The sequence below is a fragment of the Labrus bergylta genome, chromosome 15 (genome assembly GCF_963930695.1).
Source record: "Labrus bergylta chromosome 15, fLabBer1.1, whole genome shotgun sequence".
Taxonomy (NCBI): Eukaryota; Metazoa; Chordata; class Actinopteri; order Labriformes; family Labridae; genus Labrus; species Labrus bergylta.
In genome coordinates this window covers 23824740-23848510 of record NC_089209.1, presented here as the reverse complement: position 1 = coordinate 23848510, position 23771 = coordinate 23824740, and the positions used below count along the sequence as shown (strand labels likewise).

The window sequence follows — 23771 nt, the reverse complement described above, 5'->3', positions numbered from 1 at the left end:
CGTTTTCTGCCCTCAATAAAGGAGTCTCACTCTTGAATTAACATGTCTGTAGTTAGAAGTACCATGTGACCTGTTATTCACCAAAACAAGATTTGGAGTGGACGCTGCAGCCTTTTTTTGTGGCTGCTGACTCAGCTAGCTCTCTGAAATAATCCAGAGGTTTAAAAATACCTAAATGACCTTCTAACCACTATATTGAAGAAGAGTTTGTTTCTGACTGTAACGTGATGTTCTTCAGGCTCTGGTGAACGAGTGGGACGAGCAGGAGAGGAGGAAGAGAGAGAGAGAACAGCTGGAGGCCAGTCTGTATCGTAACCGCAGCAGACTGCACGGCTCAGGACTGACTGAAGACGAGCAGGAGGAGAGAGACTTCAGACGACTCTTCCCTCAGTTCAACAAGGTAAACACACAGAAGAGACTTACAACCCGCCTCAGCTCCAGCTCTCAGCCTGTCGTTAGGTTTACTGAAAGGTAGGGTGAGACAGGATTTCCAGCATGGAGCCCTCCACCGGCTTCCAAACCCCCTGCAGGAACAGATGGGTGACACAGTCAGGCTTTGTACATTCATATTTAGTCTATAGTCGTGGAGTGTTTACAGTGGGTCGGGAATGTGTGCCTGGATTGTTTTTGGGCAAAAAGTTCATGAAGCGCTTTTTTTTTTTTTCAACATGTTTGTTTTGTTCTTTCTCTTTGTATTATCAGATATTTTGTACCACCTGAGGTCCAAACTGCACCACTTTATATTTCAAATAAAAGTTGAAAAAACAAAAATCAGAAATTCAGGTCACGATTTTTCATGAAGGAGTAGGAGGGGGGTCTGGTTGAGACCAGTCCAGAACCACTGATCTAAGTATTATACACATTTTGTCAAAATCAAACTTTAAACTAAAAGTCAAAAGTGATTTCACACTGAAGGAAGTTCTGCTATCGTGATGAGCCTTTCCTGTCATGTTACTACAAAATGTTTCCTTTGCTTTCAACAGCAGGTTCATGCTGCTGCTGTCTTAGATTTAAAAAATATTTCTTCTCTCCATCAGGACTTTGCAGACATTACGTCTCAGCCCAGTCTGGAGGCTCCAGCAGACTCTGAGCTCCAGGAGATGGAGGAGGAGCAGGAGGAGTCCAGTGAGAGCAGCTCTCTGTCTGCAGCCTCCATGAACACAGTGGTCCAGATCCACCAGCGCCTCTGTCTGGGGTACGCTCAGTCACTGTGGTACCAGAGCACCAAACCAACCAATCACAGCAAAGAACACATCACAGCCCTCGTCTCCTCCTATCAGATCGCTTCCCCTCTGATGTCTCGCTTCTATCATCTGATTGGTCAGTGTTTCTTTTGGTGTTTGCCAAACTTTTTCATCTTTTCTTTTTACCATCTCAGAAACGATGACCTCTGTGTGTTTCTCTTCTCAGACTCTGATCTGGACCAGCAGCTGAGCGGCAGTGAGCTGCTGCTCTCCTCCCTCCTCCAGAACACAGTGCAGGGAGCAGGCGGTCTGTCTGTCACCTCAGAGGGGCCGTACGATTTCTACCAGCAGCCCAACATGAGCGAGGCTCGTCTCTGTCTGCCCGTCCTCGAGCAGCTGAGTGTAGCAGTGAAGCAGAGACTGGACGACTGGCCCGAGCACCCAGCACTCGTACAGGTCAGAGAGCTTCAAACACCCGGTCCAGCTTTGTATGAGTCTGCCAACCTGCTGCACCGTGGGGAGACCCCCTTGTTAATATATTGTTGATCTGCAAACTAATAAAAATGTAAATAAATGCACAGCAACAATTAAGAGCTGCCTGTGTTTGTCAAAACGTGCAGCAACACCAGAGTTAAAGGGACTGGTCCAATTTCAAGGATAGGATGGACTTTTATTTGAAGTTTTACAGTAACTCCATATCTGATTTAGTTTATATTTAAAGATCAGTCTAAATCATTTTAAATTTGTAGTAGTCATCCAAAGTGATCATGTAGAAGTGTTCAGTTGTACATGATCATACAGGAAGACGCTTCCATTCGATTAGCTTGAATAATAAAAGTAACTGGTTTGTGAGTTGTAGACTGAGCAGCTAACTGATCTAAACATGTCTGCTGCTTTATTACCCACAGGAGTTGGTAAACTTGTGTCTTTGTTTTTTTTTTTTCCAGCTCACTGTGGTCATAGAGAGAATCATGACGTTCAGTCTGGCCAGTCCTCTGGCTAAGTTCCTCAACGGTCTGGAGATCCTGCTCAGCAAAGCACAGGTGAGCTCGGTGTGCAAGAAACCCCTCAGCATGTAGGATAACATAAGTGTGTAACGTCAGCAGCCATCGTCTATTACTGTCTGATAGACGATATATCCCTCTGGGAACAGATGTTTATGTTCTCAGTAATTCATTTGAAGCCAGCTGAACTACTTCCAGGACAGATTTCATTTTCTGTGCAGGGCTGTCATTTCTTTGTCCATAACATCGTGGAGTAACACCTGTTCATCTGTTGGGTCTCACTTCAACAGTTTAATGAAAGTTACACAGCAGCTTCACTCCGACTCACTTCATCGCTAAGGGGGGGAAGTAAAAAGTCAAGCTTTGTCAGGTCTGTCCTCAAGAGGACAAGAAAACAACTTTAAAAATGTTTGTTGAATGGAGGTCAGATGGATCACTTCTAATGTGTTTCAGTTAGCAGGGATCAAATCAGAGACATTTTAATATAAAGACAGAGAGTCTGCTAGTGTTTCTTCAACATCAGTTCGTAGCACAGATGTGATCTCTGTCTTATCAGTTTGTCATGTTTGTTCTCCTCAGGACTGGGAGAACAACGCCAGCCGCTCAGTCTCTCTGCGGAAAGAACTGGAACCAGTGACGCAGCTCATCATCCAGTGGCGCAAACTGGAGCTCACGTAAGACCCACAGAGCTTACACTTCATTTTCTATTTGTGTTTTCTAGAAAAGTGACTATAGATGTGAGATAAGCGAGGTTTAACCTGGACCAGAGTTCTCAGTGTGTCCTGTTTTTGTCTAGCCTGATATTAGACGATGAACAGACTGTACAGGTTGTTTCCTATAAATGTGTAACTGTGTCCTGTCACTCTGCAGATGTTGGTCGAGTAGTCTGGACAACGCGATGAAGCGTCACACTCAGAAATCAACCAAACACTGGTTCTCCATCTACCAGCTGGTGGAGCGATATCTGGAGGAGCAGAGGACAGACCCTGACACAGGTACGTAGAGAATCAACTGCTCTCTGTTTGTTATCAATCACATTATACATAGATAACACAATCAAAACACATTCATTCAAACTGTTGATCTGGGAACACAGACAGAATAAATGATCTGAGTTTTTAAAATGTTGTAAATTATTCTCAATTTTATAATTAGAGGTGTTAAATGTGCACTAAAATATAAAGAGCCATGTGGTGGACACTGTATCTTCAGTGTTTATCCAGCTCTGCATCGGTCTGTAAACCTTTCTGTGTTCTAACCTCTCTCCATTTTTCAAAATCATCTCCAATATTGATCCTAGTTTGAGCACGTTTCTGCTCGTGGAGTTTAAATTGCTTTTCAATGTTCAAATGTGTCAGGAAATGGCAACAAAAAAGAATGAAAAATAGAATACGATAACTAGATTGAGATTTTTGTTACAAAGACACAAACTGTAGCAAACAATCAGATGCATTGAAGGCTATGCTATGCAAAAATACATTACACCATGTTTATTTAACACTAATATGTGTCCCTAGTCTGTCTGCAAACCCCCCCCAATTATTCTACAATTAATTTAGCAGACGCCTTTTTCCAAAGCAACATACATCAGAGAGTAAGTACAACACAAGCAAGGATCTAGAAAAGAGGACACAATGTCAGTAAGAGCAAACAAACAGTTTTAAGTCTGATCAGACACACAGGTGCTGACAGGAAGTCTCTTCTTGAGCTCTCTAATCAGTATAGAAACTACCTTAAAAACATGGTTATCAAACAAAACTGTGACTGCCCATCACAAAGGGCAGTAACCCCTCCCTCAGGTGTGTGACACTCCCACAGCTAGGTGTTTGTTCTGTCCTCTGAGTCTGCCTTCTCACCGTAAACAATAGGACATGGAGCGAGAAAGCCCAAGCCACATCCCCTTCAGAGAGGGGGCGTGGTCAAACAGCTCATTAGCATTTCAAGCTACAGACAAACTGGTTGAAATGGAATATAATATGTGACCTTTAAAACATCCCTCACACGGTTAAACAAACGTTAAAGGTTGGAAAACGCTGTGACAGCTAAGAATCGCTGTCTTCCTGTTTCTGTCCTTTCAGGTGAGGAGGTGGAGCGTCTCTCCCTGTCCTCAGTGACCTCCACCCTGCAGGCCTTCATGGAGGGCTCCACCCTGGGAGAGTTTCACACTCGCCTGTCCACGCTGCTCAGCTTCCACTGTCACCTCCTGCTCGTCCCGGACCAGCCTGGAAAAGGTCAGACATCAAAACGTTTTCAGATACAGAAAATACAAGTCATTTAAAATACAGGAACCATAGTTATTATCCCCCCCCCCCCTCCTGGCTTGACTCTTACTGCTCCATATTTATGTTTAATGTTAGGTAAACAAGTAGTTTTTATAATCAGCTCATAGTTAAACCATCTTGCAGTATTTCTACACAGCATGGATGTAACAGGTTGGTGGTGTCCAACAACAGATTATTCCCAAAAAAAATTTTTTTATATATTGACAAAATAATTGATCCCCTGACCAGACAGGGTCAGCCCCCACGCTGACCTCTCTGTGGTTCAGGTCAGGCGTCAAACTATCTCAGACATCACTCACTGGATTCCAATAAAGTCAATAGTTCCATGGAAACTCCATCTCATCACTGAACTAGAAAATAGATTTGACCTGTGAACTTCAGTGGTCCAAACGAGGCTGTATGTATGTAGGGAACAATCTAGACTATTGATGGTTAACTCTTTTGTTTTGTTTCACAGAGTCTTTGTCGAGTCTTTTGTGGAACCTGCACAAATACTACAGCCAGTTCTCCGACTGCGTCCAGACCAGAATCAGTCAGCTCCGACAGCCCATCGAGAAGGAGCTCAAGGTTTGGATCCCTGTTTAATTCTTTACTGTGAACCAGCGTGATGAGTCTCTGTCTGCGTAAAGGAGTGTTGAGACTGTTTATTTTTTGTTCAGTGATTAGAAACAGAGTCGATGCAAAACTGCCGTCAATTATCAAGTTCGGCTTTTTCACCTCGTGATCAACTTAAAATGTTCAAAATTTGTCAAGAAAGCTTCTCAGCACTGAGACTTTCCTGGGACCTCTTACTGGACCTGGTACTGGTCCTGGTACTGATCCTAGATTACCGGTCTTTAAACTGGGACTTGGTCATAAAGTTCCTCCAGACAGTGGAGGAGGCAGATTAACCCAGCTGTGACCTAGGCATGATGGCCTTTGAATTTCTTGCGTTAATGAAAATTGGTCTAAATGGAAGTTGTGTTTAACAGAAATAACAATCTGAGATGTATATTTGATCATCCTTTTGGTTTGAAAACAGTTTAACAATATTCCATCACGGTGTTAAAGTCAACTGAGATTTGAATGTGTTCCCTCAGGACTTTGTGAAGATCTCCAAGTGGAACGATGTGAGCTTCTGGTCCATCAAACAGTCGGTGGAGAAAACACATCGGTAAGATTCTGAATATATATATGAGGACTTTTGTGTTTTAGGACACAGTGTTGTGTTTCTTAACATTGTTCTCCCTCTCTGCTCTCTCTTCTGTTAGGACTCTGTTCAAGTTTGTGAAGAAGTTCGGGGAGGCTCTGAGCGGTCCCAGTGTCCCCTCTCTGGTGGAGCAGGGAAGCAGTGCGAGCCTGGACAGTGTGGATGTAAACTCAGAGGAAACACCCATCCACCGGGTTCACCGGGCCCTGAAGAGCAACCCGCCTGGGAAGGGCCGAGACCTGGAGGTACAAGTTGTCAAAGCACACAGAGAGGGTTGATCATATTGAATCATTTGTTGTCAACCTAATAAGCTGAATGATGTTTTTCAGTGTGACGAGGTCCCAGATGAGGGAGTTGAAGGTTCGCCTCTGCAGGCACGTCTGCCCGTTCTGACCAGGAAAATGAAGAAAATGTGCGTCCAGCTGCTGAAGAAAAGCCCTGTGCCCGAGCTGACTGAAGACCTCGACTGCTTTACGGGTAAGAAACACAAAAACACAATCAAATAAATGAAATGAGACATGGACCTTTCCCCCCAGATGCTCAGTGTTTATCTTCAGATGTGAGCATTTGGATGTAGATCTGTCAAATTAAGGATGGTAAAAGTAGAAAAATACACAAGTATGTGTCCTTCTGTCCAGGCGAGGTGATCAGTAACCTGCAGGCGCTGCAGAGCCTCAGCGTCAACACGTCGGCAGAGAAGGAGAAGCAGAAAGCCGAGGTGAAACACATCCTGCAGCAGAAACAGAGAGCACTGTCAGATCTGTTCAAGATGCTCACAGAGATAGGTGAGTTCTTTCAGACATCAACAGAGCTCTCAGATGAAGAAAAACACTCTCTAATACTGTATGTGTCGCGGTCTCTTTCAGGTCTGTCGTACCGTAAAGGCCTGACCTGGAACAGGACGGCCGATCCAGAGCAGACTCTGTGTCTGCAGCCGCTGGAGCTGAGCACAGCTCTGACCGCTGTCAGGAAGCAGGAGCCGGCCGAGAGCGCGTAAGAACAACACAGCTTCATTTATTTAACTGCTGCCAGTTCATGTTCAGGACTTAGTGAAACTAGAAAACAGATTCATTTTGAGTAATTTTGCTCAGATACCGCCCTCTAACCATCCTGGATTTGGACCTGTGCATGAGCATCCGTTACACCTCAAACCTCTTGCATCCATGCTCGGGCCAAAGAAGTGCAGTCGTCTCTAAAAGCTGTTTTCTCTTTGCTCTCGATGCTCCAGGTTGTTCACAGAGTTGTTGACAGCGTGGGATGGATGTCAGAAGTATTTCTACCGTTCATGGGCCAGGAAGACGACCCTGCTGACCGCTCTGCAGCAAGCCGCCAAGGTGAGGCACATACACTGACACACATAGTGAGTACAGATAAAGAAGTGATGTAAGCATAGCTCTTAAGTCCAAACTCTATATGTGTGTGTTTGTTTCAGGAGCTGGGTCTGGGGAACATCGAGCGCTGCAGAGGTTTCTCTGCTCATCTTTTCAAGCTGCTCCTCAGACAGAGACGACGGCTGTCCAAACTCACCGAGCAGTGGGTCCACCTCAGGTCAGTCTGCTGTCACATCGTGTTTGTCAAACGTACGCGGAGCAGAAGGTCATGACGGGGAGGGCCGGGGGTGGAGGGGAAGTGATGCACTGAAGGATAACTTTGTTTTGTTAACCTGAAAGTCGCATATGAAACGTAAAGCTCTGTTGATGTCTGAAATTTGACAAAATGTTGAAAACTTGAAGATGAAGATTATGTAACATTTAGTTTACTGGATGCATCTATGAAGTTTCATTTTTGTTTATTAAATATGAATTAACCTTTGTCCCTTGTTCTGTCCTAAACTCTCAGGAGGCTGACAGACAGCGTTCAGGGCATCAAGGCTGACCTCCAGAGCCGCGGTGAGGACCCGACCTGCACCCTCCCTCCTCAGGAGTCTCTGCAGAGCTGGCTCGTCAGAGGGCAGGAGCTGGCTGCTCAGTGCTCCACCCTCCTGCAGCAGCTGTCCTGGCTCCACCAGTGCTGCCCCGACGACCTGCAGCAGAAGGAGACGGGCAGCTGCAGCCAGCACACCCTGAGGTGTCCGTCCCCGCTCGCCGCCCACCGCCAACCCCCAGGCTGTCTGATGAGGAGGGGGGACACCGCCTGGTGTCAGCTAAACCAGAGCTTCAACGCCATGTCCAATCAGACGCAGAGCATAAAGGCGGAGCTGGATGACGCGGCGCAGCAGACGTCAGACAGAGTCCTCCACACGTGGTGAGACATCACTTTTACATTGTATTTAAAATCTTCACAGCTTTAGAAGAGTATCAGTCTGAACACGGTTGGTTTATTCCACAGGAAACACTTTATGACGTGCTGCTCGGCCTTCGATCAGCTGGGAGCTGTGGCGGCTCAGATGCCCGGCGTGGAGCAGCTCTTCTCCCCGACCGTGTGTGTCGGCAGCACTGACAACCAGCCGGCCATCACACAGAGCCTGCAGTACGTCAGAGGACAGGTGGAGGCCGGCATCACCGAGTTCACCACCTGGAAGACTCAGCTGCTCTCTATTGGTCCACACAACTCAGGTGCGTGACCATCCCAGAGTCTTTAACCACCACTACATGATGATTTAGATGATTTAGAATATAATATCTTCAGAAATAGGAGCAAGGTTTTAGCATTCCTTTTTTTTAAAGTAAAAATCACATGAAGTAACACGCTGTCACACTCCGTCTCCTTATTCCTCTCACAGATCTGCAGCCCGCCTTCTGTTCTGACTTCTCTGCTGAGCTGGAGACAAACATCAACACGGTGCTGTGTGCCGTGCAGACGCTGGTGAAGAGACGGGAGAGAGAGCAACAACCAGAGCAGCAGAGTGACGTTAAGACAGGTGAGAACAAGTCAAGGCGATTGATGGAGAATCTGTAGCATGCAGAGGGGGAACCTTCACAGCCACACTCATAACAGGTTACTGTACTGTTGACGCCACAATATGAAGGCTACATGACCTCATGTCTCATGTTTCCAACTCCAGACTTGTCCAGATCGCGGTATTCTTTACACCTGTTTTTATTCTGCCACCATTAAACGTTGTCGTCCTGCTGTTATTAAATGTGACAGAGGGTGCTGCAGAGGAGAAGGAGGATGAAGGTCCTGTGGAGGACCTGCTGAAGCCCGGTCACCTGTCTCGTCTCCTGGAGGACGAGCTGGCTGCAGAGGTGGACGCTCTGTGTGTGGGAGATGTGAGCAGCGGGCTGGAGAAGCTGCTGAGCCGCCTCAAGACTCACAGAGACTCGTGTCAGCCTTCTCAGCTGCAGGTAGGAACACAGCTGTGCATCCATCACACTGAAAGTCTGATTTTTATATAATCACATAATCCTCTCATCGGAAAGCTTCCACTGCGCTGCAGGCTTGGACAGTTCATGTCATGTGTTTATTTATAAACCAATTAAAGTGTATCTAAAGTGAGCATGGGAAAATTATAATCCTGGCTTGTTTATTTAAAAACACCTGCAGGAGGGATGTTTATTAACCCTTCATGAAGTCCCTTTGAGTGACAAGGTGCTCTAATTTTGAAAAATCAAAATGAATCTTCATCAGTTTATCTACAAATTATAAAAATCATAAAATATACTGCACATATATCTTAAATAATAATTAGATTATAATAGTCAACTTCATCTATTAAAGGTTTATTTTTGGGCTTCGTAGAGACACGACAGTTGACAGAGTATGAAACAGAGAGAGAGTGGGAATAAGATGTGGGAATGGAGCCACAGGTCGGATTTGAACCCTGGCCGTCCTTTGTGGGGGACAGTAGACTCTGTACAGTACATGGAGTGTGTGATATAACCGCTAGCCTACAGTATCAACGCTCCCACAATGCTTTTTTTAAAGTGAACAATCTGAGACAAACGTCCTTAAATCATCAGCAATCAGTCAAATTGAACTGAGTTAGAGCTCACTGAATCTAAACATTTAAGTCACTCTCTAGACTTTTTAGGAACATGTTACAATCTAGATATGAAACCTTAAATAGTTTCATTTCTGTATGAAACATGTCGGATAAAAGAAATATATTTTTCAAGCTCCTTTTTAGGGTCATTTCAGAATGTGTTTTTTCTGCTGTTCATGAATTGTATTCAATCTTAATATGATGTTAGTTTCATTAGCATCAGTCCATGTAAGATAAGATAATCCTTTATTTATCCCACAACGGGGAAATTTACATTGTTATAGCAGCAAAGAGTGCAAACAAAAAGTGAACACAGTGAAATTTAAATAAAAAAAAGAAAAATGTACAAAAAATAGATAGATACCACAATATAGATTTTAAAAAATAGATCAGCTGAGCTGCAGTTTTGACAAAAATGTAGTCAAATTTGTGATCTGTGTGTGTGTGTGTGTGTGTAGGAGGTGGACAGGGCATGCAGGATGCTGGTGCGTCTGCAGCCTCTGCTCGGTGTTTACTGTGACGTGGTGCGGTTCTACGTGTCGGTGTCTGTGGGAGCTCACAGGAGCACAGGGAAGCTGCTGTCTGTGCTCGCCAGCATCTTCACCCAGCTCGCTCAGAAGGTAAACAACAACAACAACACTCTGTCATTAAAAATATACAGAAATAAGAGAAAGTGAAAGCACTGAGTCAATGATTGTTTTCTCCCCCCTCTTCAGGGTTTCTGCCTCCCTCAGGAGCTGATGGCCGGGGGAGACGGAGAAGGAGCCACAGAGTTCCACGACTACGAGGGCGGAGGAATCGGGGAGGGCGAGGGCAACAAAGACGTCAGCGACAAGATCGAGAATGAAGACCAGGTGAGGACAACTCAGAGACTTTACTAGTTTTTTTTTTCTTATTTAATAATCATAACTCATAAATGCTCCTTAAAAGCATCCAGTAAGAGGACCAGTAAGAGAATCTTCCTCCAGTTCTAACTCTGATCCTCAGTGTTGTTTCTCCTATGTTTACAATGAAAAACAAGTTTTTTATAAAAATGTCAGCAACCTTTTTTGTTCCTCAAATGTTTTCCTGTTTCAGGAGATGATAAATGGTCCACTATACGGTGGTGAAAATAGAGTTTGTCTTGGATCATTCCTCTAAAATCCTTCATCTTTTTTCCACCTGATTTCAGGGATAAAATAAATGAATGAACTGTGAAAGATTTTTTTAGTGCATCTTGTCTTTTCCTTTCACCTGTTCTTAAGACATAAACAATAAACACAGTTTAGAAAAGAATTTAGATCAGGCACAGAGAATTGACTGGAGCCCTTGTTCCACCAAGCGGTCGGGTTCAGTTCAGTACGTTATGGATTTATTGCCTTTTCCCACAAATGTACCAAATGAACCATTTGTTACGATACCCTTCTGTTGAGGGGCCAAGCATACTGACCAGACCCTAGAGGGTGGAGCTAGACACGCTGCAGTCCTTTGATTGGTCGAAATAATTATTACTTCCGGCGTGACAGTGTTAATAAATTACTTAGACAAAACACACCACGTTTAAATATCCTGTGGATATTCAGAGTTATTTCAAGGTAACTGCCCAGTGGATGGATTTATTGGCGGGCTACACCATACCGCGCTGCTATGATGTCACGCTGTTACCTAGCGATAATTGTCCAAACAACATTACCCATGATTCTGTGTGATTCCTCCTGCAGGTGGAGGACACATTCCAGGAGGGTCAGGAGAAGGAGGAGGAGCAGGACAAAGGAAACATTGAGGCCGAGGACAACGCCATCGAGATGTCAGAGGACTTTGACGGACAGATGCACGACGGAGACGGAAAAGAACAAGGTAACTTCTTTTTATATCGGTTATAACTTTCTTCTTCCTGTTGCTCTAATGTGACCTGCTCATTGTGTTTTGTTCCATGTTTACTTTTTCTCCTGACTTCCTGAGCTGACACAGTCGATCCTGCACATTCAGCTGGTGCCATATATTTACATACCGCTCTACTGAAGAAAATCTAACTCACTTTTCACTCCTCCATATATCCCATGTGACACACACTCCTTGTTTAAAGTCAGAAATGTTTGCATTCAAGTTCCTTAAAAGATCATTTCAATGTGATGTTTTAAGTTATCTTAGTTCAGAACACATCTAGAACACATTTTCAGGGGTCAAAGTTCACTTTTATTGTGAAATAATCTTCTACAATAAAGCTAACTCTCTTCAATGTTTAGAGCAGTGATACTCAACCCGAGGCTCTCGAGCCACATGTGGCCTATTTGGGACTAGTTGTGGCTCTTTTAGGTCCTACTTGGGGGGGGGGGAAATGAATTATTTAAAAAAGGGAAACATTGTCAGCAGAAATTATTCTTTGCAAGTCATGTCACTGTGTTTCCACACACATTTTAGGAAAGGAAGCGGTTTTTTGATTGTGGCTCTTGCAGAAATATTTTTTGGTCAATGTGGCTCTTAAGTCTAACAAGGCTGAGTACCACTGCTTTAGAATTTGGACTGCAGTACCCATTTTAAACACTAGATGTCAGAGTTACATATTGCTCCTTTAAAAGATCTACAAAACGTGCGAACAATGTGCTTTAAATCAGAAAACCAACAACTTAAGAGCACATTTTTTATATAGCAAACAAGCCGGAGGAACTATGTTCATCATTAAGTGCAGAAGGCCCTCGATAATATTTATTATTATTATTTTTTTATTATTATTTGCAGAGGAGGATGACGACTCGTCCAAAGAGGAGGAGGAAAAGGAGCTGGACAAAAAGATGGGCGACCTTGGTGAAGGTGAGGCGGAGACTCTGGATGAGAGGATGTGGGGAGATGATGAGGACGATGAAGAGGAAGAGGAAGGAAGTGACAAAGAGGAAGAGTCTGGACAGGGCATGGACCAGGTACAGAACCGAATCATGACTTCAACTTGTTAGCAGTCACTTCAGTGCGTGTGCTCTAACTGAGTGTCCTCGATGTGTCCTCTCAGGGGGAATCAGAGCTGGTGGCCAAAGACGACAACCTGGACGCTGCAGATCCAAACAAAGAGAAGAAGAACCAGGACGGAGACGATCAGATGGACGAGGAGGAGAAAGAGAAAATCAACGAACAAGGAGACCAGGTAACCGTCTCTGCAGCATTCCCATGCCTTTCATAAAATATGTTTATTACATTTCTAAAGAGTGATACAACACAAACAAGACTTAAACAGCACACAGACGTTAAATAAAGCAGTTTTTACATTCGCAGACATAATGTTTTAATTTGAGTTCTATCAAAAAATCCAGACTCTAAGTTAGAAGTTTACAATGTTTACGTGATCACAGATTTACGTGTCTGATGTGTTTCCTGCTGTTGTTTCTCAGAGGGAGTTTGATGAGAATGAGGTGGATCCGTACCACGGTCAGCAGGACAAGGGACCTGAGCCTGAGGCCATGGATCTGCCCGAAGATCTGAATCTGGACCAGGACGAGGAGGCGGGAGAGGATGGGGAGGGCGAGGGGGAAGGTGAGACCTGCAGCTAACATGTAGCTCCAGATGATGTTATGAACACACATACCTCTTGGTTTGGTTCATAGACGTATCAGGAAGAAGATGAAGAATGAATGTTATGAACCAATATGAAAAACAAAAGTGTGACTCTCATCTTTTTTTTTTTTTGTCAGAGGAGAATCCTTTTGACATCGATGATAAAGCCACGCCTCTGGATGAGAAGGAAGACGGACAGAAAGATGGAGACAACGAGGAGGAGCAGAAGGAGGAGGGAGCGGAACAGATGGAGGAAGAGCAGACGGACCAACCAGGAGAAGAGAAGACTCAGGAGCCAAAGACTGAAGAAGAGGAGGAGGAGGAGGGAGGAGGAGAGAGAGCGGAGGGAGATGAAGAGTCAGCTGAAAAAGATGAAGATGAAGAGGAGAAAGAGAAGGGAGGAGAGGAGGCAGGAAGAGATGAAGATCATACTGTTCCTAATGATGAAGGGCACAAACCAAAGGTGTGTATGACAGAGAGCTCCTGTGTGATCGACACACACACACATCTGTCAGGTGTGTAACTGTCTGTCTTTATTCTGCTCACAGGAGGAGGAGGAAGGAGCAGGCGAGGATGAGGAGCAGCCGGAGTCAGCCGAGAGGAAGGAGCACAACACGGACGGTCAGACCGGAGAGGAGAACGTTCAGAGTGAGACGGCTGTGGAGCTTGCAGGAGAGGCCTCAGAGAGAGACCAGGCCAAAGAGGTACACACACATCACACACCTCGTGTGTTCACCTGCAGACACACACTGAGGGAGGAGCATGACACACACTCACAGGGCCTTCTGCTCTGTACACTGACACCGCTGTATAAACTAGCTGCAACCAAGCAGTGTTACAAAATGAACCAGTGAGGGAGTGCAAAAAACTGCAGTTCCTAGAGTGTCCACTTGAGGCTCGCTGCAAAATCCCCAGAAACCCCATACACACACCATGTTAAAAGTCTGTGTAGAGAAAAAAAACATGTAAACAGTCTGGTAATAAAAACAAATATGATAGTGCATGTTTTTACTCGGCACACTGTGCTGGAGGTAATTTTTTTTTTAAACTAATTTGTTTTTATTTCATGAAGGCAAAAAGTAAGGCATAATTAGAGCCGTGTCTGAGTTGACTGACAGGCGAGGGCGCTCTAGCTCTAGCTCAAGGAAGCTAAAGACCCGCCCTCATCTCTACGGGTCCTGGTCAAACCAAACACCCCCCTCCCTCTCCCTACACTTCAGCTCCGTTAGCACGCTCACATAGAGGGATCAGCCGCATTGAGCGCCGTCCAAAACCTCAGAGCATGGAGTGACAGTGGATGGAAACTGTCCAACAGCCAGTCTGCACACTGCACACATGCTGACTCAGTAAACGGGTGAAACACATTTAATTGTTGATCACCGGAGATGCTCTGTGCGTAAAAGTTCAGCTCATCAACCCCATACATTTGAACAAGGTGACAAACACATTATAACACCAAAGTCTGTTTCTGCAGCATGCTGTTAACCTCCTCATCTTACAGCAGCCTGGAGACCGACATTAAAAATAACTTTGTAGAAATAATCAGACTCGTACCTGATGGTCTTACTTTTTTTTTTATGTCATAAAGAGGCATTAGTAATTAGGCAGAGTTCCAGTCTGTTTTGTTGCCAGCTGAATTCTCCTCATTGGGGCATTAAGTTGTTTAAATTACACATTACTTAAAATAAGTCATGTTCTGCTGGTTTAAGATAAACTCTGGTTATCTGGGTCAGAGTTCTGTTTTTTATACCTCTTTTTATTCTGTGTCTTCAGAATTCTGGCTTCCCTATATGCAATTCCTGCAAAGGCCACTAGAGGTCACCACATGTCTGTGTCTTTATAGCGGTCATAATCAGAGGCACTGCTTGTCAACAGGCAAGGCAAGGGAACTGCTTGGGGCCCCAGACCAGTAGGGGGCCCCTGAGGCCTCACAAACGTTTAACAACAGCAGTGGCCAAAAAAGTGCAAAAATGTTGCAACAACTGTAGGAATCCTCCCTAAAGGAGCCCCATGTGTTGCATGCATGTGAAAATCAAAGTATGTCAAAAAATAAAAATGAAGGAGAATTATCCGTCTGTAGGAGAGAAAATACAAACAGAAAAAAAGGAGGTAGAGAAGGAAGCGTCAGAACTCTGGCAGACAGAATGGAGGTGAACGCTGGTTGGAGGGCCCCCCAATTACTTTTTGCCTAGGGCCCCAACAGACTCTAGAATCACCACTGGTCATAATAAGCCAGTGCACAGAGGACATACACAGCTTCATGTTTGGTGCAGCCTGTGCAGGAGAGATAACCTGGAGGAACAGCTGTGAAAAAGTTATTTACTTACATTCATTCAATCGTTTGGGTCAAACTTAAATGTTCAGAGGAGCAGGTGATATCAATCAAAGAGCTCTGTGTCGATTAACAGAAAGTCAAAAGATGAATCTTTATTTTAACACCAAAGTGAGCAGATATAATCCACCTGAACACATCATCTCATCCTCTTAATGAAGCTGAAATTAAAAATGTTTCCACTGTTTTTGTGTGTCAGGAGCATGGGAGTGGAGCTGCAGATGCCAGCCAATCAGAAGGCCACCAGTCAAAGCTGACAGCAAGAATGGCCTCACAGAAACAGACTCAGGACAAAACTCAGGTTTGAGAATCTGACCTGCTGCTCTCCTCCAGTATCTGTTTGTTATTCTCTCCAATTTATAAAAATGTTTTTTTTAATGTACTGTTTCAGAGCTTCAAGAGGAAACCAGGTCAGGCGGATAACGAGCGATCCACGGGCGATTATAACGAACGAGTGAATAAACGTCTGAGAACAGTGGAGAGCGGGAAGGATCGCTCTGAGGACAACGGACAGAGTGACGCTCAGCAGGAGTCTGACCTGTACGAACACATCAAAGAGGGAGAGTCCACGTACGACACGCAGACATACGGTCAGTGTTCGGTCTCCACACACACACACACACACACACACACACACACACACAGATTTATTTAGATATTTTTTACCTCATCAATAAATTAAGACTTTGAAAATCTCTTTTAATCATCCTCATTACTTCGCACCGTTTTGACCATTCACCTCATGATTACGACTAACTCGTGGATATATTTTTAAAGCTCTAAAGTCTTTCTTTGTTTGACAGAAATTTGCTTTTTAAAAGTTTTCTGACATGTTAGAACAACTTTTCAGATGTCTTCTGTTCAGATTTTTTCATTACATTTGCATTTTCTCTCCAGATGTTGCCAGTGCCGACCAGCAGAAAGCAGCCGGACCTCAGCAGCACCAGGACGAGGAGCAGAACGAGGAGGATGTCGCCATGGAAACGGAGAACCAGGAAGAGGACCTTCAGGCTGCCGAGGTCCAGGAGCTGAAACCCGAGCAGCTCGACTCCAGCAAGGCCTCAAAAACAGGCGAGCCGCTTCTTCTTCTTCTCTCCTGCCTGTTGGGAAATAACTCTGACTTTATAGTTTTTTATTAATGTGATGTGTTGATGTGTGCAGGAGCGGACAGTGGAGAGATGGAGGTGCAGACTCAGGCAGAGGGGGAGGAAGAGGAGAGGTGGAAGGAGCGACTAAACACCAGAGAAGAAGAACGAGAAGAGAGATGCACAGAGTCGACGATTCACACGGTCCCTGAGCTGCTGCTGGACACCATGCAGGTAAAATAGAAGTGTCTGTCTGTCTCATCATATCACCCTTATCACCCCTGTTACTGTTGCTCCTCAGATCGCGTTGAGGTTTCAGAGTCTGACCTGAAAGCTGTGTGTCTTCGTGTTTGTAGAAGGAAGAGAGAGACCCGGAGGAGATCAGGAGGGAGATGGAGCTGCAGCTGGAGGCCTGGCACAAACTGGCTCCAGGAACTCAGGAGGAGGTGAGGCTGACCCAGAAATATTTAAAACTTCAATGTTTTTCATGTAGTTGTCTAACAGTCCAGACTCTGGTTTGAAGGAGGACACACCAAAGGGAATACCAGAAACATATTGAACCCTTCAATCTATTCTTGTGTTTTGCATGGTAACCAATGCATCCAGCCGGCAGAAAGATTGTTTGACTAAAGACCCGATTGCAACATCTCTTCATAAAAATGCAGAGAATTAGAGAATGATGTTAAATCTGCAGCTTCTACTATCCTCATACGTCGTTTTTCTTTCGATCAACAGCCTAGGTTTTTTAATTTTGAGCATTTTTATTTGCAGAACATAAACAGGAACTCAGAAGTATGTGAAACAATTCATAAAAATGTCAAAGATAGACTAGAACGTCTGTCACCAAATGGCAGGCTATGGTCTGAATCTGGACCCAGCTGTCGCCCTGTCTGCAGCCAGGCTTATTCTGATGAGCACTTCTATTTTGAACAGTGCAGCTTTAGGTGGTTTTACAGTAGTCTATTTTAAATGGTGCAGCCTTTATGGTAGCTATTTCAGCTACAAATTATAAGGGCCCAGGACAGTTCACAAACTCTGTGCAATGGACATCTTATTTAATTTCTTAGAAATCTGTAAATGTTTGAGTTTCATGCTTTTGTGTGTTTTAACACATAACCTTTAAATGAGCACCTTTTTTTAAACAAACATACGCAGACTCCCTAAGTTGATTTGAACATGAACTCTTAACATTTTGACCTGTAATTCTAAAAAGAAAAACATTTTGATAAATGTTCTCAAAGATCTTACAAAGGTGTCTTCATACGAGGAGTCAGATCCATCAATGAGTTGTGTTGGTTTGTAACCTGGGCTTGATGTTTTATTGTGTTGTGTGTGTGTGTGTTTCAGGAGAGTGCAGCAGCCTCCATGTGGCATCAGTACCAGAGTCTGACCTCGGCTCTCTCCCAGCAGCTGTGTGAGCAGCTCCGCCTCATCCTGGAGCCCACGCAGGCCGCCAAACTCAAGTAGGACCAAAACGCTGCACGCTGCATCACGTGTCTATGACAGAAGGTTAAGATAATGTATCACACAATAACACACACGTGTTGTCTAATGCTCCACAGGGGAGATTACCGCACAGGGAAGCGCCTGAACATGAGGAAGGTGATCCCCTACATCGCCAGTCAGTTCCGTAAAGACAAGATCTGGATGAGGAGGACCAAACCCAGCAAGAGGGAGTACCAGATCTGTCTGGCTGTGGACGACTCCTCCAGCATGGTGGACAACCACTCCAAGCAGGTACCAGGGCACCTTCACATGACATTATTTAAACTCTATTCCTGTGAGGATATAATGGTATATCACCCAACTGCAGTTACCATCAAAAAAAAAAATACAAATTCCACAAAAATCTCTGTTCAAGCACACATTGGTAATAAGACTTCATATCATTATCACAATATGTAGAAAAGTATCAGGATTACATACAGTGCAGGCCTGAGATAAATTGAGTTAATAGTGATTAAGGCGGCAGTAGCTCAGTCTGTAGGGAGTTAGGGTTAGGAATCGAAGGGTTGCCGGTTCAAGTCCTGATGCGAGTCTGGTAGCTGCCAGATCACTTCCTGAGCACTGCCCAGGTGCCCTTGTGCGAGGCCCCAAACCCCAAACCTACCAGCTCAGGAGCACTCACTGTGGGCAGTCCCCTCACTCTGACATCTCTCCATTAATGCATCTCCATAGGATCCTGTGTGTGTGTAACATGACTCAATAACACAGTGTAAAACTGGATTTTCATTAATCAAGTATATCTCATTCTTCTAAGATACAAATGTTAATTGTCCGTATTTAAGCCTGTAGAAAGTCACTGAATGTGTTTTTAAAAAACAGAAAGAAAGATACAGCGCTGTCACTTTTCTCCAACGTCGTTCAGCCCTACTAACCGGTCGAGTCAGCAGGAAACTGGCAGCTCCTGTTTTTGTGAAGCACAATGACTGTTTTTGTCAGTGGAGCTGGCTGGTTTAAAAGAGAATGATGCAACGGCTGTTTCTGGGTTTAAAAAAAAAAAAAAATGATCACCTTCCTCTTAACCAAAAAGGTCAATCTCTGCAGGGATCTTTTCTGTAATATTGTCAGACACTTTGAATAACAATAACAGAAATAACTCCAACTAATTTGCCCCAAGGATTACGCTGCAGCCATTACAGCCTGTTTCAGAGCTGGTTCATGAAATCTAACAGAGCAGTCCAAGCACTTTAAATACTTAGACGTAAAAATATAGCTTCCATATAAAAATACATTCATGGTTCAGTATGTACAAAGTCATCACTTCTGTGTCCTGTGTTTTGTGCAGCTGGCGTTTGAGTCTCTGTCAGTGATCATCAACGCTCTCACTCTGCTGGAGGTCGGACAGGTGTCTGTGTGCAGGTGAGTCTCTGCACGTTTCATGTGATGCTACATTTTAAAACAAGGAAACAAAACTCATACAGAGAGTGTGTTTAGGGAATATATGTAACCTTAAACTCCTGCTCATGTTTCAGTTTTGGGGAGCAGGTCCAGCTGCTGCACCCGTTCCAGCAGCAGTTCAATGATGAGTCGGGCGCTCGGATTCTCCGACTCTGTCAGTTCCAGCAGAAGAAGACCCGGATAGCACAGGTGGGAAGTACTAACATGTTGTCAGGATTTGTCTGCAGGCTTTTGGGGCTGAATGCTTAAAAAAAACAAGCTTTCAGCCCTTCTAGAGAGGGGGCGTGGTCAGACATATATCATTTACATATTTAAAGGTACAGACACAGAAACAGCCTGTTCTGAGCAGGGCTGAAATAGAGGGGTTTATAGACGTGATCAAATACAGGATCAGAGTGGATTTAGAACAAGAAACTTCACACACATGTTTTTAGGAGCTCTGAGACTTTTTTAAACTGGTTTAAAAAGAGAATAATATGTGACCTTTACTAGGTTTTCTTGTTTCAGACCCAAAATAAAAGTGTCTAAAAAAGGCAAATATGTATAGACATTGTGTTGTCATAAAACATTTTTCCCTTTATTTTTAGATTTCCTGTTTAAAACTGATGATCTGTAATGAGGGCTCGTTTACTTCTTGGCTTCAGTTGAACATAGTAAAGTGTCTGATCATGTTTAAGTACATCTCCTCCTCTCACTCTGACTCTCTTCATTTGTCTCCTCTGCAGTTCTTGGAGACGTCAACTAAAATGTTTGTAGCAGCTCGACAGCAGGTTCCTGGAGCTCTAAACTCAGGTAATGACTTATAAGCACAGAGATCAGGCAGCTCAGTGATAGTGAGCTGTTGTGTTTAGACAGTGGTCACCTCTTATAGTCACTTTGTTTGTATAGTTAGATTCATAAAAAATTACTTTTTAATGTGTGTCTGGTATTTAAAGCAACAACATCTTACTTTTTTCGAGTGTTCACTTGTGTCATGTTTTTTTCTTCTAGCTTGGCTGCAGAAGTTTAACTCTAGTCGTGTCTGCACTCTGTGATGTCACTGATGGCTCATCAGGACTAACCAGTTGAATCTGCTTTAACTACCACACGTTCTCATTTTGCTCCTCTGTGACCTCCTCCACAGAGACGGCCCAGCTGCTGCTCGTCGTGTCCGATGGGAGGGGTTTGTTTCTGGAGGGGAAGGAGCGTGTGATGGCCGCCGTACGAGCCGCACGCAGCGCTAATGTGTTTGTCATTTTCGTGGTGCTCGACAACCCGAACTCGCGGGTAAGTCGACGCGGGGTTTACAACTTTTTCAATTCAAAAAGTTTTCCAGACTCAAACGTTAGCTGAACCTTTGTGCTCGTTCTGCAGGACTCCATCCTGGACATCAAGGTCCCCATATTCAAAGGACCAGGAGAGCTTCCAGAGATCCGCTCCTACATGGACGAGTTCCCCTTCCCCTTCTACGTCATCCTGCGGGACGTCAACGCCCTGCCCGAGACACTGAGCGACGCCCTCAGACAGTGGTTTGAACTCGTCACTGCAGCCGACCAATGAGAAGCCATCTTCCGAAAAAGCAGCAAATAACTGCACAATAACTCCCTGCTGCTCGATCCTCAGACACAAATCACAAAAGAGACTTGAGGACAAACAAATATCTGTACATGTGCCTTTATTTTCTGATTTTTACTCTAGGTTTTAGTCCATTTGAAAGCAATCTTTGTTCGTTATTGTCCTGGTTATCAGGGGACTCTCTGTTTGGAAGATTGCTTCAACTTGCACGTCTGAGATGAAATGATAGAAACAAAAAAATGTGATTATCTGTGTGTGAAACACCTCAGTGAAGAGTCAGTAAAATACCTCTGTACCCTCTGTATTATAGCCCTGAAGTCATGTTTTGGTGTGGATGTTTTTAGTCAGTGTTACAAACGTCATGACGTCACTCGTCTTCAGTGTGGACACAGCAACAGATGTGACCTAACAGTAGCATGTCGGCGAGGTCACGACCGACTGTGAAGGAACTCAGAAATGTGCCTCTCATCCCAGCGCTCTGTCGGGATCTCTCACGCACTTTGAAGCACAGGGACTGCAGTATCCCACACAATCTGCAGAGTCCATCTTCCTGCCAGTCTGTGTGACGTCAGCTCCCCGAGAGCTCAGAGCTCCTCAAGTAGGTGTAAATGTTTGTTATCACCTCTGTGTTTTGTACCGTGCTCTTCATGTAAGCAGATTTAGAGGTTGTTTCATTGCATACATGTGTTGAAGAAAAAACGATCCTGACAATAAACAGTTTACAAGGTCGCTCTATGTGTGCTTGGTCACTTTAACTTCATAAGAAAATCCCTGAACTATTCAACTTCAACTTTATTATTATTATTATTAAAATGAAGGAAATCAGCAAGACAACTCAGGAAAAAACAGGTCTGAAGTTATTTTTATTTTATCATGATGTCATACAAACATTTATATGCCCAGCCTGCATGACTTGACATGACACCATGAAGTTAAATGTTCCCGGATCAGAGTGCTTAGTAGGTCTCTTCATTGTCATGGAACAGAATAAGGGATTAAACTCAAGATAAAACCCTCATTAAACAGACTGTTACCTTCTCCAAGCTTTTGAAACACAATTAACAATCTTAAACACATCAGACTGAAACAGCTGTTAGAGTTTTTTTGCACATCTGTCCACGGCAATATTTCAGGTTTGTGACGAGTTACTTCATGAAGCAAAAATTATTTAAAGTCATCATGTTTTGTAAAATGCAAAAGAAAATGGGACTCAGTTTCCACTTCATCCAAATCCCACATCTCAGAAAGTCTGTTTTCTTCTAGAATGTTTTTGAATCGACCATCCTCAATGTCCAGAGAGAGGAGACCAGAGCTTAACTGTGACTGCGACTAAGGGTCTATAGTCACATATGATTCAGGAGTACGACTCTGTTTGATCTGCACAGAAGTTCCTTAGTTTTGACTTGGACAGAATATTTATCAAACCCTTTTTCTTCAAACTTAAGTAAGAGCTTATCTTTCCTGGAGTTAACATCACAGCTCAGATTATTCCTGTACATAAACATCATGTCCTTTTTTTGCCTGTGGTACTCCAACCACACTGAGCCAGAGGCTGAAACAGTTCAGTCACACTGTATGAAGAGTATTACATTAGATAAAGTCCTGTGCAGTGGGTCCAACACATAGTAACAATGAATAATCAAGCTAAGATAGATCAAAGAATGACATGTGGGAAAGGAGCCACAGTTCTGATTTAAACCTGGGATGAACACTTGGAGGTCTATAGCCTCCTCACATGGGGCGCACACACTAGCCACTAGGCTACCAGCGCCCATATTTATTATATAACTATTTAATATGTACAAATCAAAGTTTTCTCTAATTCTGACCACCTCAGAGCAGAAAGTGCTAAGATCTCACTTGGCCCCCGGACTCCAGGTTGGAAACCAATGCTCTACAGAACCATGTTTAATCTTATCATTATTTAAAAGACCTAAAATGACTTTATTGTAGGCAAATGTCACTTAATGCCTTTTATTATTTGAATCACTCCTACAGGCCTGTGGGGAGGCTGTGGAAGAGATAAGACACCATTAACCCTGACACACTGTGACCTAAACTATAAAAGAAAATTAAATATTGAAGAGTGGAAGGCTTGTTTTAAACTGTGACAAAAAAAAGTTTGTCAAAGTTTAAAGTCCTTCATAAAGGAGCTGGAAACTATTTGCACAGTAATTTTTTTTGAAGTCTCCATGTGGGGCTGTGTGTCCTCCTCATGTTTCAGGCTTTATCTAAACTCTTTGTGAGTTTTGTTGACCAACAGAAAAGGCTGCACCGTGAATCACATTCCTGAGAGGATGACGTTATCTCCAGGTCTGCAGAAACATAACACACTTCTCCTCTGGCAAAACTCAGGAGAGAGAAAGCAGAAGGTGATGCCGTCATGTAGGATCAGATTCCTGCTCTGGAATCTGAGATGAGAGAAGTGAAAATGTCTTCTGTTGAGAGGCTCTGTGCTCAACATCAAAGGTCAGAGAGAGAGAGAGAGGAGCGGACCGGTCGGTGTGACGGAGGTTAAGCTTTTGACATCAGCCGACAAATCACACTCAGCTTCATGTCAGGAGATTACCAGATCAGGTTTCAGAGATCTGTAATCGGAAGAGTGTGGGAGTGAATCTCACAGACACTCCTCCTCATCTTCCTCTTTCTCCTCCTCCACTTCCTCCTCACATTGCACTTAAGGTGCTTTGTGTTTCTTCTTGCCACAGTTTCCTTCTGTGTTATTGTGTTTGAGAAGAATTTGAGGATATAATGTAGTCGAGAAAAGGGCTGAAAAACCTTTTTTAACAGAGA

General features: G+C 43.9%; 1 protein-coding gene across 1 annotated transcript in view; it reads left to right on the top strand.

The window, feature by feature from the left end:
- The window catches only part of mdn1 (midasin AAA ATPase 1), a 62469-nt gene extending 40762 nt beyond the window's left edge, over nucleotides 1-21707 (top strand). The window contains exons 64-102 of the mRNA XM_020652622.3: nucleotides 239-400; nucleotides 1038-1320; nucleotides 1411-1640; nucleotides 2132-2227; nucleotides 2768-2862; nucleotides 3059-3183; nucleotides 4267-4419; nucleotides 4928-5037; nucleotides 5550-5623; nucleotides 5721-5904; nucleotides 5989-6136; nucleotides 6298-6444; nucleotides 6526-6652; nucleotides 6888-6993; nucleotides 7092-7207; nucleotides 7499-7903; nucleotides 7988-8214; nucleotides 8382-8519; nucleotides 8750-8946; nucleotides 10043-10204; nucleotides 10301-10438; nucleotides 11285-11420; nucleotides 12303-12481; nucleotides 12568-12699; nucleotides 12944-13085; nucleotides 13244-13569; nucleotides 13655-13810; nucleotides 15638-15739; nucleotides 15830-16028; nucleotides 16336-16509; nucleotides 16600-16757; nucleotides 16880-16969; nucleotides 17871-17986; nucleotides 18086-18260; nucleotides 19312-19385; nucleotides 19499-19613; nucleotides 20150-20216; nucleotides 20548-20690; nucleotides 20778-21707. Of these exons, the coding sequence (XP_020508278.2) occupies nucleotides 239-400; nucleotides 1038-1320; nucleotides 1411-1640; nucleotides 2132-2227; nucleotides 2768-2862; nucleotides 3059-3183; nucleotides 4267-4419; nucleotides 4928-5037; nucleotides 5550-5623; nucleotides 5721-5904; nucleotides 5989-6136; nucleotides 6298-6444; nucleotides 6526-6652; nucleotides 6888-6993; nucleotides 7092-7207; nucleotides 7499-7903; nucleotides 7988-8214; nucleotides 8382-8519; nucleotides 8750-8946; nucleotides 10043-10204; nucleotides 10301-10438; nucleotides 11285-11420; nucleotides 12303-12481; nucleotides 12568-12699; nucleotides 12944-13085; nucleotides 13244-13569; nucleotides 13655-13810; nucleotides 15638-15739; nucleotides 15830-16028; nucleotides 16336-16509; nucleotides 16600-16757; nucleotides 16880-16969; nucleotides 17871-17986; nucleotides 18086-18260; nucleotides 19312-19385; nucleotides 19499-19613; nucleotides 20150-20216; nucleotides 20548-20690; nucleotides 20778-20963 (6093 nt within the window). The 3' untranslated portion in view covers nucleotides 20964-21707. The remainder of the gene's footprint in view (nucleotides 1-238; nucleotides 401-1037; nucleotides 1321-1410; nucleotides 1641-2131; nucleotides 2228-2767; nucleotides 2863-3058; nucleotides 3184-4266; nucleotides 4420-4927; nucleotides 5038-5549; nucleotides 5624-5720; nucleotides 5905-5988; nucleotides 6137-6297; nucleotides 6445-6525; nucleotides 6653-6887; nucleotides 6994-7091; nucleotides 7208-7498; nucleotides 7904-7987; nucleotides 8215-8381; nucleotides 8520-8749; nucleotides 8947-10042; nucleotides 10205-10300; nucleotides 10439-11284; nucleotides 11421-12302; nucleotides 12482-12567; nucleotides 12700-12943; nucleotides 13086-13243; nucleotides 13570-13654; nucleotides 13811-15637; nucleotides 15740-15829; nucleotides 16029-16335; nucleotides 16510-16599; nucleotides 16758-16879; nucleotides 16970-17870; nucleotides 17987-18085; nucleotides 18261-19311; nucleotides 19386-19498; nucleotides 19614-20149; nucleotides 20217-20547; nucleotides 20691-20777) is intronic.
- Nucleotides 21708-23771: the final 2064 nt, after the last annotated feature.